At 43.4% G+C, this 21,053-nt stretch overlaps 1 protein-coding gene across 1 annotated transcript in view; it reads right to left on the reverse strand.

The window, feature by feature from the left end:
* Nucleotides 1–21,053, reverse strand: part of evi5l (ecotropic viral integration site 5 like) — a 66,239-nt gene that overhangs the window by 16,144 nt on the left and 29,042 nt on the right. Inside the window, exons 13-16 of the mRNA XM_056280304.1 lie at nt 14,079–14,195; nt 13,278–13,418; nt 10,209–10,385; nt 9,663–9,809 (exon numbers count right to left, since the gene is read on the reverse strand). Coding sequence (XP_056136279.1) covers nt 9,663–9,809; nt 10,209–10,385; nt 13,278–13,418; nt 14,079–14,195 — 582 coding nt within the window. The remainder of the gene's footprint in view (nt 1–9,662; nt 9,810–10,208; nt 10,386–13,277; nt 13,419–14,078; nt 14,196–21,053) is intronic.

Below are 21,053 nucleotides of genomic sequence, written 5' to 3' on the forward strand. Positions count from 1 at the left end.
TCTTTTCTTTTTTTGTGTGCAAATATTCACTCATTTTGAATTTGATGCCTGCAACATGTTCCAAAAAAGCTGGGACAGGGGCATGTTTACCACTGTGTTACATCACCTTTCCTTTTAACAACACTCAATAAGTGTTTGGGAACTGAGGACACTAATTGTTGAAGCTTTGTAGGTGGAATTCTTTCCCATTCTTGCTTGGATGTACGACTTCAGTTGCTCAACAGTCCGGGGTCTCCGTTGTCGTATTTTGCGCTTCGTAATGCGCCACACATTTTCAATGGGAGACAGGTCTGGACTGCAGGCAGGCCAGTCTAGTACCCGCACTCTTTTACTACAAAGCCACGCTGTTGTAACACGTGCAGAATGTGGCTTGGCATTGTCTTGCTGAAATAAGCAGGGACGTTCCTGAAAAAGATGTCGCTTGGATGGCAGCATAGTATGTTGCTCCAAAACCTGTATGTACCTTTCAGCATTAATGGTGCCTTCACAGATGTGCAAGTTACCCATGATGCCATGGGCACTAACACACCCCCATACCATCACAGATGCTGGCTTTTGAACTTTTTGCTGATAACAATCTGGATGGTCCTTTTCCTCTTTAGCCCAGAGGACACGATGTCCATGATTTCCAAAAACAATTTGAAATGTGGACTCATCAGACCACAGCACACTTTTCCACTTTGCGTCAGTCCATCTCAGATGAGCTCGGGCCCAGAGAAGCCGGTGGCGTTTCTGGGTGTTGTTGATATATGGCTTTCCCTTTGCATGGTAGAGTTTTAACTTGCACTTGTAGATGTAGCAACGAACTGTGTTAACTGACGATGGTTTTCCCAAGTGTTCCTGAGCCCACGTGGTAATATCCTTTACAGGATGATGTCGGTTTTTAATGCAGTGCCGCCTGAGGGATCGAAGGTCACGGGCATTCAATGTTGGTTTTCGGCCTTGCCGCTTATGTGCAGAGATTTCTCCAGATTCTCTGAATCTTTTGATGATATTATGGACTGTAGATGATGAAATCCCTAAATTCCTTGCAATTGTAAGTTGAGAAACGTTCTTAAACTGTTGCGACTATTTGTTCACGCAGTTGTTCACAAAGTGGTGAACCTTGCCGCATCCTTGCTTGTGAACGGCTGAGCCTTTCGGGGATGCTCCTTTTATACCCAATCATGACACTCACCTGTTTCCAGTTAACCTGTTCACCTGTGGAATGTTCCAAACAGGTGTTTTTTGAGCATTCCTCAACTTTTTCAGTCTTTTGTTGCCTGTCCCAGCTTTTTTGGAATGTGTTGCAGGCATCAAATTCAAAATGAGTGAATAGTTGCAAAAAACAATAAAGTTTATTAGTTTGAACATTAAATATCTTGTCTTTGTAGTGTATTCAATTGAATATAGGTCGAAAAAGATTTGCAAATCATTGTATTCTGTTTTTATTTACGTTTTACACAACATCCCAACTTCATTGGAATTGGGGTTTGTATAATCTACATCAAACAACGTATGGGACAGAGTCACAAATTACTTTGTAACAAACGAGTGTTTTGAATCCTTTGTGTCACAGGGATAATTAGCTCTTATACTTGTTATATAAAGTTATACTTGAATATAAGGTGATATACACTACCGTTCAAAAGTTTGGGATCACCCAAACAATTTTGTGTTTTCCATGAAAAGTCACACTTATTCACCACCATATGTTGTGAAATGAATAGAAAATAGAGTCAAGACATTGACAAGGTTAGAAATAATGATTTGTATTTGAAATAAGATTTTTTTTACATCAAACTTTGCTTTCGTCAAAGAATCCTCCATTTGCAGCAATTACAGCATTGCAGACCTTTGGCATTCTAGCTGTTAATTTGTTGAGGTAATCTAGAGAAATTGCACCCCACGCTTCCAGAAGCAGCTCCCACAAGTTGGATTGGTTGGATGGGCACTTCTTTGAGCAGATTGAGTTTCTGGAGCATCACATTTGTGGGGTCAATTAAACGCTCAAAATGGCCAGAAAAAGAGAACTTTCATCTGAAACTCGACAGTCTATTCTTGTTCTTAGAAATGAAGGCTATTCCATGCGAGAAATTGCTAAGAAATTGAAGATTTCCTACACCGGTGTGTACTACTCCCTTCAGAGGACAGCACAAACAGGCTCTAACCAGAGTAGAGAAAGAAGTGGGAGGCCGCGTTGCACAACTGAGCAAGAAGATAAGTACATTAGAGTCTCTAGTTTGAGAAACAGATGCCTCACAGGTCCCCAACTGGCATCTTCATTAAATAGTACCTGTTAGAGCCTGTTTGTGCTGTCCTCTGAAGGGAGTAGTACACACCGGTGTAGGAAATCTTCAATTTCTTAGCAATTTCTCGCATGGAATAGCCTTCATTTCTAAGAACAAGAATAGACTGTCGAGTTTCAGATGAAAGTTCTCTTTTTCTGGCCATTTTGAGCGTTTAATTGACCCCACAAATGTGATGCTCCAGAAACTCAATCTGCTCAAAGAAGTGCCCATCCAACCAATCCAACTTGTGGGAGCTGCTTCTGGAAGCGTGGGGTGCAATTTCTCCAGATTACCTCAACAAATTAACAGCTAGAATGCCAAAGGTCTGCAATGCTGTAATTGCTGCAAATGGAGGATTCTTTGACGAAAGCAAAGTTTGATGTAAAAATAATCTTATTTCAAATACAAATCATTATTTCTAACCTTGTCAATGTCTTGACTCTATTTTCTATTCATTTCACAACATATGGTGGTGAATAAGTGTGACTTTTCATGGAAAACACGAAATTGTTTGGGTGATCCCAAACTTTTGAACGGTAGTGTAAGTTGTTATTCTTTAATGTAAGGTGAATACTGAATGTCTTGCCAAGTAATGCAAGACATTCAATTTTCACCTTATATTCAAGTTTAACAGCTAATTACTATTTAACCTTGTAACACAAAGGATTCACAATACTTGTGCTTGGCACAATGTGATTTGTGAATTTATCCCATTCATTGTTTGATGTAGATTATATTTAACGGCACAATCTAATGACAAACAAACAAACTAGAAATATAGAAAACACCATATTTAACCCATAAATCGCTCAGTAATTACCACTCATCACACTTCAATAACATCTATTGCCCCTTTTTCCACTACATGGTACTGGCTCAACTCGACTCGACTTTTTCGTTTTCCATTACTGGAAAATACCGGCATTTTGGTAACTGTTACCACTTTTCTGGTATGACACCACCTTTGTCGAGGTTCCAAAAAAACTGAAGCGGGTAACAAAATCAACGCAGACCAGCTACACTGAGGGGGTACTGTTACGGTAATGGAAAACCACACTCTGCGAGTTGAGTTGAGCCGGTACCATGTGTGGAAAAGGGGCATATGTCACCCGTACGTTACTCAAGTTATTTCTGTGTAATGAATGGCCTGTAATTTATATATATTTTTCTTTATTTTATTTACAACAACAAAGACACGGGAATGACATATAGATAGGAAGGTAGGGGTGGATAACAACATGTAGAATATAGAAATAGAGAGATTAACTGTAGATGTGCATGGAGATGATTTGTGGTAAATGATTGTTGTAGGGAAGCAGCCATATGGAGTGTGTTTAGGCATATAAGTATTTGAATCATTGGGGACATTTGTGGCAGCAGTAATAATAGAAACAAACAAAAGGACAGTCGGTAGAAAATAAAGAGAGCGAAAGAAATTTCAATATATCATCATGCGACGGTAGTAATAATAGTAACAAATATAATGATGATGGCAAAAAACAAAAACAAAAAAGTTTTCAGTGTTGTGTTTGTGTCTGTGTGAGTGTGTTTCCACTTGTATGTCTGCCTCTAAAGAGTGTGTATGTGTTTGCAAGAATGCGTGCATGATCCTATTTGTGCTTGTGTATGTATGTGAATGTACATGAATGTTGTTCGTTTCTGTTTGTTGTAGTACTAGCTCACTGGCAACACAACAGATTTAAGACGTTTTGAATACTTTTCATTGAATTGTTTAGACTGTGTCTTTTTTCCTGCAAGTCTGAGTTTTGTTCCAGTGTAACCTATTCTGTTAAAAGATTTAACCACTGTGAGATGGTGAGTTGTTTTTCCAATTTGGTAAAATAGTTTTCTTGGCAATAGTTAGGGTTACCAGTAGAGTTGTTGTGATTTGTTTTTGTGACATGTCAAGGACACCTAGGTCTACTAGTATGCACAGTGACAGATAGGGGGATGCTGCACCCAAAGAACAGTGGTAGTTTAGTGGTCATTTCTTTCCAGAAGTATTGTACTAGTGGACAGAACCAGAGTGCATGGTTCTGTTTCTGGTTGCCAGCTACAGTTGGTTTGTTTGTTTGTTTATGGCTCTGCTTACGTTTTAACTTTAAACAACTTTTAACAGTCTTTGAGACCATCGGATTATTATGATTGATTTTATGGCTTGCCTGTACTATCTTATGGGTTTGTTGTTGCACTGACTCCCTTCACTCCTGGTGAGAACCCTGTGGACTCAACCCTCAGCTGACGAAGCTAACAACTAACAGAGCAAACGGCTAACTTCCACTTTCTTTTCTGTGAACATCCATCAATCAGTTTACTATTATTACTATGCCCTGTGAGGACTTTATTGACATCGCAGCCACGCAGTCAAAAATAATCTCAGTTATGAACTCAGCCTTCTCCAGTACAATCCTCCAGGACCCATCATCTTGTTGTTGGCCCTCCAGCTGCTCCACTCCTAGCTCAGAGGCTACCTGATCGGAGGTGCTAAACAGACGTGGCAAGAAAGACCCCAAGACGGAAAGCACCCAAGCTGCGTCGCCTGTGGCCGATGTTGCTCATTCTCGCGTAGAACTGGTCTGAATGGAGCAGCAGTTGCAGCTCCAGTTGCTGTAGTGGCTGACCCACCTCCCGCTGCCACTGCCACCACCTCAGGCCAAAAACATTCATCCCTTCCCAAGACTGTACCTGACAGCGCTGTCAATCAGTCACCCCCTCTCTCTCCCACTACCTTGATCGTTGGAGACGCCATAGTCCGAAACATCCCTTTCGTAAACGCAGTCACATGCTGCTTTCCTGGAGCTACTACACCTGACATCACAGAGAAACTCCCAGGACTCCTGGATTCATTTCCAACAATTATGAAAGTAATAGTCCACATTGGATCTAATGACACTGTTCGTCAGCTCAGACTCAGCGCAGTCTTTTTAATCTCCCCAATAGTTGTGGAAAAACTGACATTATTTCTGGCACCATTTCCCACACTGGATTGCGGTGTGGGGAACTTTAGCAGAATTCTCAGCCTTCATAACTGGCTCCAGTCTGTGAGTATAGTGTACAACATTGGTTTTGTTCACAACTTTGACTTGTTCTGGGAGCACTCCTCTCTGCAGTAGAGACAGTCTTTATCTGGACATGCAAGGTAGTTGTACACTTGCTGCTAATTTGCAGCACACTGTTCTGTCCTCTACACATAATTGACTATTTACATCACACATTCGTCTTCCTGGACCCTCTCCTTCCCCCTTGCCCACAACGACTGCCACATCCTTCGCTGACACCAGCTCCCCGTTGTGATTGCACCGCTGTTTGGCCTCTTCCCATTCCTGAACGTATTACCAACAGACATCATTACCCTCACCGTCACCACAACAAATGACATGTGAATCTGCCCAATCTCCTTCCCCTTCCTCAATCCTCGCAAACTATCACAAAAGAAACATCATCTGAAACTGGTTTTGCTCGACACTCATTCGTTCACTCAATAACAAAAGCTTCATTCTCTTTTTTTTTCAATTTATTTCTGATTTCTCCCAATTTAGTGGCCAATCGATTCCCTATTTAAGTTCAAACACCCAACCTTGTAATGCATGCGTTCGCCAACTGCAACTCTCCGGCCGGCGGTGTCGAAGGAGACGCCTCCCCACTTTCGTGACAAGGCGAATCCAGGCTGAACCACTGCTTTTCCCGACACACCCAGAGATGCATTCATGTGACGAACACAAGCCGACTCCGCCCCACTCCCAAAGACAGCGTTGCCAATTATTGCTGCTTCATCGAGTCCGGCCATAGTCGGATCTGACGAGACCGCGGCACGAACCCCGGTCCCCAGTGGGCAACTGCATCGACACAAAGCCGATGCTTAGACCGCTACACCACCGCGGACCCACAAAAGCTTTTATGGTAGAGTGGCTAGATGGAAGCCTCTGCTCAGTAAAAGGCACGTGACAGCCCGCTTGGAGTTTGCCAGAAAGCACCTAAAGGACTCTCAGACCATGAGAAACAAGATTCTCTGGTCTGATGAAACCAAGATTGAACTCCTTGGCCTGAATGCCAAACGTCACGTCTGGAGGAAACCAGGCAGCTCTCGTCACCTTGCTAATACCATCTCTACAGTGAAGCATGGTGGTGGCAGCATCATGCTGTGGGGATGTTTTTCAGTGGCAGGAACTGGGAGACTAGTCAGGATCGAGGGAAAGATGAATGGAGCAAAGTACAGCGAGATCCTTGATGAAAACCTGCTCCTGAGTGCTCAGGACCTCCGACTGGGGCGAAGGTTTACCTTTCAACACGACAACGACTCTTAAGCACACAGCCAAGACAATGAAGGAGTGGATTCGGGACAAGTCTGTGAATGTCCTTGAGTGGCCCAGGCAGAGCCCAGACTTGAACCCCATTGAACATCTCTGGAAAGACCTTAAAATAGCTGTGCAGCGACGCTCCCCATCTAACCTTACAGAGCTCGAGAGGATCTGCAGAGAAGAATGAGAGAATTACCCCAAATATAGGTGTGCCAGGCTTGTAGCTTCATACCCAAGAAGACTCGAGGCTGTAATCGCTGCCAAGGGTGCCTCAACCAAGTACTGAGTAAAGGGTATGAATACTTATGTACATGCAATATTTCAGTTTTTTGTTTTTAATAAATTTGCAAAAAAATTCTACAAAACCTTTTTCGCTTTGTCATTATGGGGTATTGTGTGTAGATTGATGAGAAAAAAAAGGAATTCAATCCATTTTGGAATAAGGCTGTAACATAACAAAATGTGGGGAAAGTGAAGGAGTGTGAATACTTTCCGGATGCACTGTATGTCATAATGGTCTGCACTTCCACTGCTATGGCAATGACGTCCAGCTCTACATCTCCACTAAACCCATCACTACTGCAACTCACTGCACTGAGCAAATGCCTCACTGAAATTAAATCATGAATGCAAGCCAACTTTCTCAAACTAAACTGTGATAAATCTGACATAATCCCAAATCCCTTACCAAAACCACTCTGCCTCTTCTGCCTCACCATCGATAATTCCTCGCTGCCCCCCCCCCCACATCTGCAACTGCGGAATCCTTTTAGACAGCAAACTCTCTTTTGAACACCACCTCAACCAAATCACCAGAACTGCCTTTTTCCACCTAAAAAAAATAGCTCATCTCTGCCCATAACTCTTCTACTCTGCTGTCTAAATTTTGATCCCTGCCTTCATCATATTCAGAACTGACTACTGCAACAGTATTCTCTACGGCTCATCGTCCCTTTTACTAACGTTCCAACAGACTGGCAGAGTTGTGGCAATTACAGTGTTTTTGAAGCAGCTGTGTCTTTTAACAGTGTTGCTAGGGAAGAGTGGGTCTTTTAATGCTATCTCTTGGGATTCTGTTTGTTCTATATCCAGCCATGAATGATGATGGTGGGTTTTGTAGATCCATTTGGTAATATATTGCAGATGGTTGGCAGGTAATAGTGCTGGAAATTAGGTGCCTTTGGTACCCCTTGAGTTATTGAGTTTTGTAGTGCAGTAAGTTTTATTTGGGTTTTTTGTTTTTCCAATAGAATTGTGTTATGAGTGTGTCTACTGTGTTAAACCATTTGGCAGTGGGTTGGACTGGGATTATTGAGAATCAGTCATTGATTTTTTTTGTGTTATCATCATCTTTTACATTAAAGATTTGGCCCATGATAGATAGTGGTAACGTCATCCAAAGGTTTAAGTCGTCTTCTATTGTTTTTAATAATGGAGTGAAGTTGAGATGGAATAATTCTGACAGTTTTGGGAATTTTTTATACTTAAGATATATGATATTACCTGTCTTGAGGGTGAACGGGGGATTCTGAGGTTTAGTATTCCAACTACGCTGACACAGAAGTAAAATAGTTTATTTGTTCCGATTTATTGAATAGTCAGGAAGGTAACAGTTGACAATGATGATTTTGACAACTTCACTGAGTGATTTATTTGAATTTTGTGGAAATAACAATATGTCATCTACATAGAGACTGATTTTGTGTGTTAGGATTGCTGTGATCCCAGTGATGCTGTTACTTTGACATACTGTCACAACTATTGGTTTGATGAATAAGGCAAATAATGATGGTGAAAGTGGACATCCTTATCCAGTCCCTCTTAGAGTGTGAAGGTTTGTGAAGTTAATCCAGTTGAAGTAAGTGCTGTAGAGAATTTTTTTGCCCCTCCCCCCTTCTTTCTCCCCAATTGTACTTGGCCGATAACCCCACTCTTCTGAGCTGTCCCCAGTTGCTCCACTCCCTCTGCCGATCCGGGGAGGGCTGCATACTACCACATGCTTCTTCCGATACATGTGGAGTCGCCAGCCGCTTCTTTTTAACTGACAGTGAGGAGTTTCACCAGGGGGACGTAGCGTGTGGGAGGATTATGCTATTCCCCCCAGTTCCCCCTCCCCCCAGAACAGGCACCGCAACCGGCCAGAGGAGGCGCTAGTGCAGCAACCAGAACACATACCCACATCCAGCTTCCCACCCTCAGACATGGCCAATTGTGTCTGTACGGACACCCGACCAAGCCGGAGGTAACACCAGGATTCCAACCAGTGATCCCCGTGTTGGTAGGCAACAGAATATACCACTAAGCCACCTGGAAACCCTGCTGTTGAGAATTTTGATCCATTGAATGAATAATTTTTCCAAAGCCAAACTTCTCTAGAGTTTTGATAAGGAATGTCCAGTTTACTCTATCAAACACCTTTTCTGCATCTAATGACAGGATAACTTTTTGTTTTGTTTCAATGGGATAAGTTCATCAGATTGAAGAGGCAGCATGTAATTTAAGGTGTTACCCACATTTCATGCATCAAAATGCAAAGCGCACAGATTAAAAAAAGTAAAGATAAATTAAGAAAACAAAGCAAATAAGTAAAATAAAAATAGATATATAACAATAAAATACAATGACATAATTCAAAATATTTTTTCTATTTCCATCCCCTGCTCTCCACTCATCACCCCCCTTTCAGCTCATCTCCTCCCCTTCTTTTCACTACTATTCCATCTCTCCACTTTTATCCCTCCCTCTAGCCCTCATTTCTCCCTCCATCCCATCATCCAGACAGTGGCGCTGAAGTCCGTCAGCTGCTTTTACACCTCACTGGGCCATAGCAGGACATGTTCGCCTTCTCTATTATTCATGACTGATACCTCCTTTCCTCACATCATTCATCCTGCTAACCCCTAAGACTTTCTTTAGCTCTCTTTCTCACCAGCTTTCCTTTCATCCATTTCTCTCCTTCATCCTTGCCTCCTGTCATCGCTTTGCTAATTGCAGATTGGACACTTTCTATTTTTACTCCTCCCGACTTCTGTCATCGACTCCACCTTTTCCATCGTCCCATTCTCTCTGTCTGTATGTGTCTCTCTTTCTCTACCTTGCAGTCAGATTCAGTCTGCTTCCTCTTCATCTCATTAAGTTGGGCCTGGAGACTCTTGTTCTGATTGGCCAGCATTTGTATCCGGTCCTGGAGGGCGGAGCGTTCCTGCTCGTAGCGACCAATCAGCTTGCTATGGATCTGGTTCTATTGATGGATGGCAAGAGGGTGAGGAGCAGATAAAGAGAAGAAGACAAAAAAGAAACTGAGAAAAGGAGGTGTATAATCAGAAAAGAAATAGGGAGGGACTGAAAGATGGGACAATCTGTGGCTTGACCCATCTGACTACTCTCAATGGATTTATTATCAAGACCTGTGTGTCTCAATGTAAAGACGCAATATATTAGTAAAGTATGAGGGGACGGGGACAAAACTAATGGATTTCCATTCGTGTGTGTTAATACCTTAAAATTTACAAGGAGGTTGAATCTTTATGTTCATGTACAAATGTGATTGATTGAATAACTTGGATCAAACACCTGACTGGGTCTGTCTTTGTTTGTCTGATGGTTTGTGGGTGTGTGTGTGTGTTTGTGTTTTTCTCACCTGGCTTTCAAGTTGCAGCACTTTGAGTTTGACTTCTCTGAGTTCTGCCTGGCCCTGTGCCTCTCTCAGTCTGACAGTCATCAGTTTGTCCTGAAGCTCATTCATGGCATTCTTTTTTGGGGACTCCTTCCAGTGGCCACCCCCACTGCCAGTACCTCCACCCCGAGACATATGGTGCTGAAGGGATGGAGATCTATGTCGGTGTTGGGCTTTGATGCTCCACACTGCCATGGATCCAAGGAGGTGGACTGCCCTCCGTAAATGACCTTCATTTATTTTAATAAACAGCTGAAGTGTTCCCTGGTATAATTCTGTTTTAAAGGTACAATCAGTAAAAGTTTGACCATCATGTATGGGGTGGGCTTTAGAAAGAGTTGCAACCTTCCCAGGTGTTGAGATTTCGGACTTTCAAAATCTGTGATCTGGCCCAGAATGTTTATTTTTGGTGAACCAATACAGGACACCCTGCCCTTTAGAAATCCAATGTCCTTCAACAAAACTAAGGTTCTCCATACATTCATTTCACTGTGCATCTCAACTTTCCAATACGGAGGAACCAGCTTTGTCGCAAGACTCTAAGAATCCAAAAAGCCTCATCATCCCGCAAAAATAAAGATAAATGCCACCCTCCAAAAGTAGAATAAATATAGGTATTGCTTTTGAGAGCAGGCGAACACTTTATGACTAAAGGCATAAAAACCAGTGCTGAACTGGCCATACTACTGTTGGGCAGTTACGTAGCACTGTCATTAAATATGGAGACGGGAATTAATGTTAGTATAGTTATGAATATGTAAACATTGTACAGTTTCTTGCATGATTTTAATAAATATTGTAGTGTTTTTTGTTAAAATAATTAGTTATAAACATTGTACAGCATTATGAATACATGAATACATACATGATTAATTACAAATATTGTGCAGTATTTTACAACGATTATCTCCTCACTTGACATTTGTTCAGGATCTCTGTGTTTGGTAGCTTGTGAAATTGTGAGATGTTACTAACATTAGTCTTGTCACTTTCGGGCCACCATCACTCAAAGGGATGGTTTCTGATGTTGTTGCGATTCCTAATGGTCGCTTACTGATTGCACCTTTAAGACCCTTCCATCCTTCCAAAAAATGAATCCTTTGGAAAAATGTCTAAGGGATTCAATGTGAGAGACCTATGTAAAAGAATGGTGATTTAAATTATTAGTTAAACAGCAGTACATATGCATTACATTCATGTGTTTGGCAGGAGGATGGGCAGGAGTAGTTGGGAAGATCCATGAGAAGGGCCCAGCACGAGTCGTTGGCTCTCCGCCACACATTGCCTTACCCAGTCCCCTCCACCGGCCTGCCTTCCGGCACAGCGTGAGACTCCACCCCACAAATATTTTAAATAAAATGTTAACAGTTTTATAACTGTTTATTCACATAACTTAACTGTATTACTTGCAGAAAGCTTAAAGATTTGATTACTTCAAAGCTCTGTCAGACACTGATCCATGCTCAAGATGATTATTCAAAATCTTTAATCCAAATTACATTCTAACATCAATAATAATAACTAAAAAATGCTAAACAGAGAATAGATGAATTAATAAAAACAAACAAATATACTACTACTACAAACCAGGTAAAACCCATAATATTCCCAAGTATGAGATGTTATGTGTTATGTTACAACACTAAGCCTAAAGGTTGATTTATCCTTCTGCATAGAATCTATGCAGAGGCTACACCATAGCTTACACCGGTGTGAGCATTCATACTTGTGCACTGGCGTGTTTGTGTTGCTCTGGGAGGTGGCGAGTATTGGGCCAGATGTTCTACTTGCCAAAAGGAATGCAAAGTGGTGCGGCGGCCTCTCGCTTCCTGGTGTCATGAATGTCGTGGGTCCATCTTAGTATATGGTCGCTCCTATGCAAATGTGTCCACAGCAGCACCTTCTCGTGCTACCTCTTGTTTTTACAAAGTCTGTTGCGGGGGCGACCGGATTCCCGGAGGTATAACCAGGAGGGTCAATTGGACTCGTTAGCCTTAGTTGGCAGCCAATCTAGGAGAATGACAACTCCGATTTCAAACCCGGGTAGATGAAGCTCGTTAGCCTTGTCAGGCAGTTCAGCTAGGAGAAGGAAAACTCGGATTTAAACCCTCCGCTGCCTTGTGAGTATACTTGTCTACAGGAAAGGCTTCGGGAAGAAACCCTGAGGAAAAATCTGCATCCGTCTCCATTGCCAGTCATCTCGCTAGTCTTGCCACTGGCAGTAGGTGGTCCCGGACGACAGAGTGGGGTTGATGATGCGCAACTCTTACTCACCTTAATCATTGCGCAAGGCATCAGTCATCCATCACAGGACGACTAGATGGTCCTCATCACTGCGACGGACGAATAACTGTCACTCTGCAATTACACTGCCAAAAGGCAAGTTGGCGGTGGGGTTCTATGCCACTGTGTTGCGTTTCTTATAGACAGTAGAAGAAGTTTCTTCGTGTACTTCAAACAATGGCAACTAAAACTGAGCGGGTCATGTTGGGGTTGAAGCTAATAAATGTTGAACAACAGTGAGTTTTACTGAAATTCATGCAACGCAGAAAAGAGAGAAGACGTCAGAGGCGACAGAGTGTACAACCATTGAACTGATAGAGACAGACTGAGGGTGAATTTTCTGTGCTTGTCAAGCCACTGAGAGACATAGACGAGGAAATGCGTAGGAGGAAATGCGATGCTACCAAGCGGACCACAGTGTCGCTGATACGTGTAGTTAACTTTCTGGGGAGGTGCACGTCAGGCTATGGCGTAGCCTGTGCAACTACGCAGCTGGGTAGCAGTACAACCGTCATAGGTACTGTACCTACGGCATAGATTCTATGCAGAAGGATAAATTGGCCCTAAGTCATCAATGCTGGCATTTTACTGGCATGCTGTGACATCCCCACCTCCTCCTGCTGCCCCCTGGCAATCAGATCACTTATCGGCGATATCAAGTAGCCACGACTCGATGATATGAAAATAGAAATGATCACCCAACCCTAGTGTGCATGTGTGTGTCTATGTGTTTCCGTGTGTGTGTGCTACCTGCCAGCGCTGATTGAGCTCAGTTACATTGTCCTGCATCTCCCTGAAGGAGCGCAGCGTTTCCAGCTCCCTCAGCTTCATCTGCTTCAGCTCCTCCTGCAGAGCTGCCATGTTATTCTCATCAGGCAGGCAGCTGCTCCTCTGGATGGGCACACACACACACACACACACACACAAACACACACACACAGGGGTGAGACAAGACTGAAATACATTTAAATACATTCATGCATCCACACACACAGGGGTGAGACAAGACTGAAATACATTTAAATACATTCATGCATCCACACAAAAGCCATACTCATCTCTCCATCTGTCTCTTCTTTCCCCTCCCTTCTCTTCATCGGTCTATTTCTTTACTCTGTCTTTGACTATTTATGGTTGTCTTTATTTGCTTCTGTCTGCCTGTCTACCTCTCTGTCTGCTTGTCTGCCATCTTGTCTGCCGTGGCCTATGCGTGGCAAATTGAGGTTACTCACTCACGGACGTCCTGAGGGGGATGTTTATTAGGGATGACGTGTGCAACTGTTGCCATGGGCTATGCATAGCAAATCGTGGTCACTTAGTTTCTCACGGACGACCTGAGAGGGACATCTGCTGTTGCCCCCTTTCTCATTGAACACTGCCTTGCTGGACCTACACGTGCAGTGGGTTTGGACGGTTTCATGCTTGTTCTGTCTCTGTCTGTCCATCCGCCTCTGTCTACAAACCTGCCTCTGTCTGTCTGCTTCTGTCCATCTCTTGTTTCTCTCTGTCCGTCTGTTTACTTTTGCCTGTCTCTGTCTGTCTCTTTCTCACCTTCTCCAGGTCCAGTACTTTGTCTTGCATCTCTTTCAGAGCTCCCAGCAGTTCAGCCTCCTGCAGTCTGGACTGCTCCAGCTGAGTTTGCAGGCTGTTGACAAACTGCTCTGTATACTGAAGGGAGATATCACACATGTAAACAGAGAGTAAACACTGTGCTGCACCCCCCCCCCATGATGACACAGTTTAATGGTAATATGGCACTTTCTATGGTCGAACACACATCTTGTTCATTTCCCAATGCCTACTTCTATATAAACCGAACGTATACAATAGAGTATTTTTTAAATATAAAAGGTGTAATGGCAAACCTAGCAGTAGTATATTGTGGAATTAAGAGGTTTAGTATAGTGCTGGGCGACATAGGAAATATTATCACAATCGTCATCGGGAATTTACATGATATCAATATACAGTACATGGTCAAAAGTAAGTGGACACCTGAATATTACACCCATATGTGCTTGTTGAACATCTCATTCCAAAACCATGGGCATTAATATGGAGTTGCTGCTATCACAGCCTCCACTCTTCTGGGAAGGCTTTCCACAAAATCTCATTCCAAAGCCATTGGCATTAATATGTCGTTACTGCTATCACAGCCTCCACTCTTCTGGGAAGGCTTTCCACCAGATTTTGGAACGTGGCTACGGAGATTCACTCCCATTCATACACAAGAGCATTAGTGAGGTCAGGCACTGATGTTGGGGAGAAGGCCTGGCTTGCAGTCGGCGTTACAATTCATCCCAAAGTTTTCGGATGGGGTTGAGCTCAAGGCACCCTTCACAGAGCCAAACCCGGAAAACCATGTCTTTATGGATCATGCTTTGTGCTCGGGGGGCATTGTCATGCTGAAACAGGAAAGGGCCTTCCCCAAACAGTTGCCACAAAGTTGGAAACACAATCAATTCTCTAGAATCTAAAGAATTGTGTGCTTCCAGTCTTAATGCCACAGTATGCAATGACATTGTTATTGTATGTCAATGTATTACTGGAACTAAGGGGCCTAGCCCAAACCATGAAAGACAGCCCCAGACCATTATTCCTCCTCCACCAAACTTTAGATCGGCACTATGCATTCCGGCAGGTAGTGTCCTCCTGGTATCTGCCGAACCCAGATTCGTCCATCAGACTACCAGATAATGAAGTGTGATTCATCACTCCAGAAAACCCGTTTCTACTGCTCCAGAGTCCAGTGACGCTTGGCATTGCGCATGGTGATCTTAGGCTTGTGTGCGACCGCTTGGCCATAAAAACCCATTTCATGAAGCTCCCGACAAACAATTCTTATGCTTCCAGAGGCAAACTGTAACTGAGACATGAGCATTACAACTGAGGACAGACCGTTTTTTTTTTACATGCTAGGTGCTTCAATGCTTGGTGGTCATGTTCTGTAAGCTCTTGTGTCCTACCACTTCATGGCTGAGCTGTTGTTGCTCAAAGACATTTCCACTTCACAATAACAATACTTACAGTTGACCAGGGCAGATGTAGCAGGGCAAGAATTTGACAAACTGACTTCTAAAGGTGGCATATGTCACTGAGCTCCTCAGGACAACCCATTCCATTGCCAGTGTTTGTCTATAGAGACTGAATGGCTGTGTGCTTCATCCTGATACAATACCATTGAAAGATGATAAACAATATTATTCAGTTATTAGCCAGCTCTAATTTAATAGCAAATCATCCATCCATCCATCCATCCAAGCCGCTTATCAGAATTTGGGTCGCAGGATGCTGGAGCCTATCCCAGCAGTCATTGGGCGGCAGACGGGGAGACACCCTGGAGGCCGACACATTCACACCTCTAGACAATTTAGTATGGCCGACTCACCGGTCCTACATGTCTTTGGACTGTGGGAAGAAACCGGAGTACCCAGAGGAAACCCACGCAGACACAGGGAGAACATGCAAACTCCACACAGAGGACGACCTGGGATGACCCCCCAAGGTTGGACTACCCCGAGGGTCGAACCCAGGATCTTCTTGCTGTGAGGCAATCGCACTAACCACTATGTTACCATGCCACCATGCCGCAGCAAATCAAAGTTATACATTATTGTGGTGGTGGGATGTGGTTTAGCCTTGGCTGCAAGCGGAGAGAGAAGGGGCATGGGTCGTGGGGGAGCAGACACATTAGCCGGGCTTTTTTAGCCCTTTTCGACCAAAGTAACTCTGGTTCAGGCACCGGTTCCGTTCAGGATTCTGAGAACCTTGGTGTTGTGTGGTGAATGGGCCCACGTTTCGACCAGTTTTTAGCGGAACTGTTGTACCTCGTCAACGGGGGACTTTGTGCGTTGCACACTGGATGTAAACATGAGCTACATCCCACTGAAACCCACTAGCTAGCAATAATATTAAGCCGTCCAGCTCCACTTTTGGACAACTCTTTTTTATCGTCTCGGTAGTCCTTCTTAAGTTTTTTTAACTTGTTGATAATTTGTTCTTGCGTTCGAGTGAACCCATTCTTGGCCATCTCTTCTACTAATTCGCCATACAGCTTACTCTTTCTCATGCTACTCTCCAGTTTTTTCCTGAAACTCGGGAGATGCCCAGATAAAAACCAAACACTGAGTTTCCTCAGCTGACCACTGCGCACCCTTGTTATCTGCTGATTTCGCCATTATCTACCATTAGGCTATCTCCTCTCTTCTTCCTCTGGAATGTCACACGCCCATTGATGTCGTCATGGTTCGCGCTGAAAAACCTGCTATTTTTTGGTGCCAGTTCAAAACTAACTTTTCGGGTTCGCAACCAATTTATTTCTGAACCCGTCAAAAAAGGGTTTATGAACTGGCCCCGAACCCGTTCCCTGTTTGTGGAAAAGGGGTATTTGTGATCAGCCTCAGGTGCGCCAGAGTAATAAACTGCCCCTGATATTCTGCAGAAAGGCTGGGTCCTGGACCGACACACTGACAACTACATGAGCAAACACAGCGAATGGAAAGAGGATAAAACACAGATGAAAACGGACAGAGAAGGCCATGCAGCATGCAAGCAAGGACTAGGGTTGGCGATCTTTTGAATTTTATCGATTCCGATTCTGTTTACCAATTCCGGTTCTTATCGATTCCGAGTTTCGATTCCAATATGGTATATATAAAAAAAGGTCAAATGTTTAGATAACAAAAATATCTTTTTTAAAGCATTAACTGAACATTAACAATGTAAATACATATCAATAAACACCTCATCCATGGAAAATACTGGTGTCCAAACAACACAGTCATATTTGTAGATAATTAGTAGTGTAAAATGCTCTAATCTCTCATATATTCCAACTGACAACAACACAGTGGAAAGCAGTAATGGTTGAACCATTTGTTGATGATAACATTTTGAGCTTCTTGTTGCTTGTAAGCTGTATGTATGTATGACTCGTCGCCATCGTTGGTGTCTCCCGTGTCCGAGAATCCATTACAAGAGATTAAGGTGTGTGCCTTGAAAAACTCTTGGAGCCATTCGCTAAAGCCTTGATTAAAGTGGTGATCACGTCGCGACGCTGGTCCACACTGCTTGGCTTGGGAGGATCTAGTTCCATGGCAACACAAGAGTGAAGACGATAGGATCCGCCACAGGTTGCACCCAAGTGATGGTCGGATTTGGGAGTCCATATGACTATGCAACAAATAACTCAAAAGTTTTTCTTCAGAAAGATCAGCCAGGTAGTATGCGGGATCTTTCTCGACAAATAGTGTCTCCAGCAGTGGAGAAAACCCTCTCACTTGGGGTTGAGGAGGCCTGCACGCACAAATACGAAAATGCCACCTCTGATAGCAAAGGATATGTGGTTCTGTTGTTCCACCACCGGGCAGCAGGGTCATCAGATGTCACTGTTGGTGGCATCTCTTGGTACATCTGCAGCTCTCTGTCAGTCTGATGCTGGATGGACGTTGTGCTGTTTGATAATGATATTTTCATCTTCAGGTCATCTTCAGCAGCAAAAAGCTCCTCCAGCGGAGACATTATAGCCCTCTTGCAGGGGGGTGCTCCTCCTCTTCCTCACTCTGCTCAATTTCTCTTTGTTGTCTTTTCTCCTCTGACTGCACTGTTACACCATCTTCTCCATGGGCATGCTCTGTTGGCTGCTCGGACTAAGTCAGCTTTCCTATCATCAACTTTTCCTTGACCCTGTCCCAGACAGGGCTGTCCTCCACTTTGTACTTGAAATGTGGGTCTAGTGCAGTGGCCTCTTCAAGAAGTGTCTGATGTCATCACCCTGGTACCACTTGGAGAGGTTTTGCCATACAGCCTGCTTCAAGCTGGACACAAACACTTTCTTCTCTCTCCTACAGTGAAGTGCTTCTCCAGCTTCTGAAGAATTGGAAGGACCTGGCTGCATGTGGGGCTCTTTTCGGGTAAAACACAGAGTGTAGATGTGAATAATACTCTCATCAGCTGGATGAACTCCTCTGCCTTTTGGAAATCTTTCTCTGTGAGTCGAGCAAGTCGGTCCCTCTCCATGGGCTTTCTCAAATGCTGGTCTAAGCTGGCTGCTTGGATTGCAGGATACTGCTCGAGGAATCGTTCCAGCATCATGTAGAGGGAATTCCAACGATTTTGAACATCAAGGATTAGGGAATGTTGAGGCAGATCTGTGAAACAAAGAAAATCACACGTGGACTTAAAATTGATAATGCATAGGAAATTAATTTTTTAATTTTAATTTGAACAATTACTGTCCTATTTTGTGTGTTTATTTAAATGTGTCTTAAATAAATTAAAATACATTTTGGTGCTTTGTGACAGACAATAGTTATCTTATCAGTATGAGATCCAGTTTTTATGTGTGTTTAAATGTGTTTTAAATGAATTGCTGTTACTTTGTGACAGACAATAACGTTATCTTACCAATATGAGATCCAGTTTTTATTTGGTGTAGTTAGTTACATAGTAAGACATGAGATGTATATTATGTTACTTGCATTGTGTTAACAAATGTATTTTTTCCCCCTGTAAAACATACATAATAGCTCAGTTTAAATGAGCTTTCCTGTAAAAAGGTCAAACAAACTGAACTGAGGGATGCTTACTTGGGACTTGTTGCTTCTCCTGGAGCACAGACTTCGCCATGGATGTCCGCTTCATCCAGACAACAACATCCCTGATCTTGGCAGTCCATTTTGCTGCTGATGTGAGACAGTAGACACTTTGTGCAGCAAGTGGGCAAAACAGCTTAGCTTTATGTAGCCTTTTTATTGCCACATCCATGTTTGTGGCATTGTCAACAGCAACAGCCACTATTTTATCCAATATGCCAAATTCTTGCAAGATGTCACTAATTTCTTCAGCCACCACTGGTCCTGTTTGTGATGTGTAGACTGCCTTTTTTTTGAGGATTTTTTTCTCATCTTTCCCTCAATGAAATAGTGTGCTGTCACTGTAAGAGAGTGATCTTGGGAAATGCGTGTCCCGCTGTCGCTGGTTAAGGCAACTTTGCTAACATCACTGAGCTCACATATTTAAAATGTCAAGACTTTTCCACCTTGTACCATGCAAGAATCAGTTGATTGCTCAAACTATATCTGGAGAGAGAAGTGTATTTTGAATTTAGGGCCTTGGTCATCTCCCTGCAAATAAAAATTCAACATGACACTAACTGTTACTGCACAAGTAACCGACCATCATCAAAAAAAATTTCCGACGCTTTTTGTTAGACCTTTCCTACCTAAATGAAGAGGATTTGACAACTGAGAACAGGTGTAGCCCTTTCACCACAAAAGCCGCTCTTTAAGCGTTACCGCTCTTTACTGTACCGGGTAAGACACTAAACTGCAACCGCAGGCTGTAGAGGGCTAGCACCTTACCTCAGCAAGGGCGCATTGGCTAAGGACGACGTCCCTACTGATAGATCTGGTCCTCCTGCATGCCTGTATGGTACTTCCTACAGTGCCCAGTCCAGCCAACACATTGGGATAGGAGAAGGGAACTCTGATTTCAAATCCCCGGGCAGAGTCTACCCAGCTGTAAGTACCCGGGAAGGGTAAACCAAGGGTAAACCATTCCCCGGGCGCTGCACGGTGGCTGCCCACTGCTCTTAGCTACACAGCTAGAATGGGTTAACTGCAGAGAGTGAATTTCATTGTATGTATGTACAAATGACAAATACAGTGTATTCTATTCTATTCTCTGTGGCACTCCTCAGTTTTCTCTTTGGTCATACTTCCTTTTATGGCCAAAGAGAACGGCATCTCGCGACTTGCTGTCTTCCCGGGCTCTACTGGAGGCGCTGGCGCTGTCTGAGTCTGACACACTTGCAGTCGGACACCGCAGGACGTCAAACACTACATTCTTTCAAATCGATGCCGTGCTGCCTTAAGCGTTTGGTCGGATTTGAGGTGCAACCTGCCTTGCAGCTAATAAACTTCCCACATTTACTGCACTTAGCCTTATTGTCGCTTTCTTTGGCAAAGTACAGCCACACTTTGGACCATTTACTGCGGTCCATCTTTCAAACTGCTGCTGTGATGCTAGTCAAACATGCTAACCACTAGTCAAAACAAACGGACACGGACACGCAGGCGCAGTTGCGTTGATGCATAAAGTAGACAAGTCCTGGCAGATATATATATATATATTTAAAAAAAGGCCACCAGGTCCTTGCAGACATATGTAGCCGATGTTGAAATAGGGCCCTGTGATGGACTGGCGGTCTGTCCAGGGTGTCTCCCCGCTTGCCACCCAATGACTGCTGGGATAGGCTTCAGCATCCCCGCAACCCTGATTGGGATAAGCGGCTTAGATAATGAATGAATGAATATATTTCTTTTAGGAACCGATAAGCAGAACCGAAATTCAACTTTTTTTAATGGGTACCCGGTACCTGGCATTTTTACTTGGTTCTAAATTCGGTTCCCAACCTTAGAAAGGACTTCGAGTTATTGTGAATATCGAAAACAAAGAAATGCTGGGTTTTCGCTAATCTGTGTCCGTCCTCCACGAGACTTGCCAGAATTATTTTCCCCAAGAAGG

Source organism: Lampris incognitus, chromosome 5 (assembly GCF_029633865.1).
Source record: "Lampris incognitus isolate fLamInc1 chromosome 5, fLamInc1.hap2, whole genome shotgun sequence".
Lineage (NCBI taxonomy): Eukaryota > Metazoa > Chordata > Actinopteri > Lampriformes > Lampridae > Lampris > Lampris incognitus.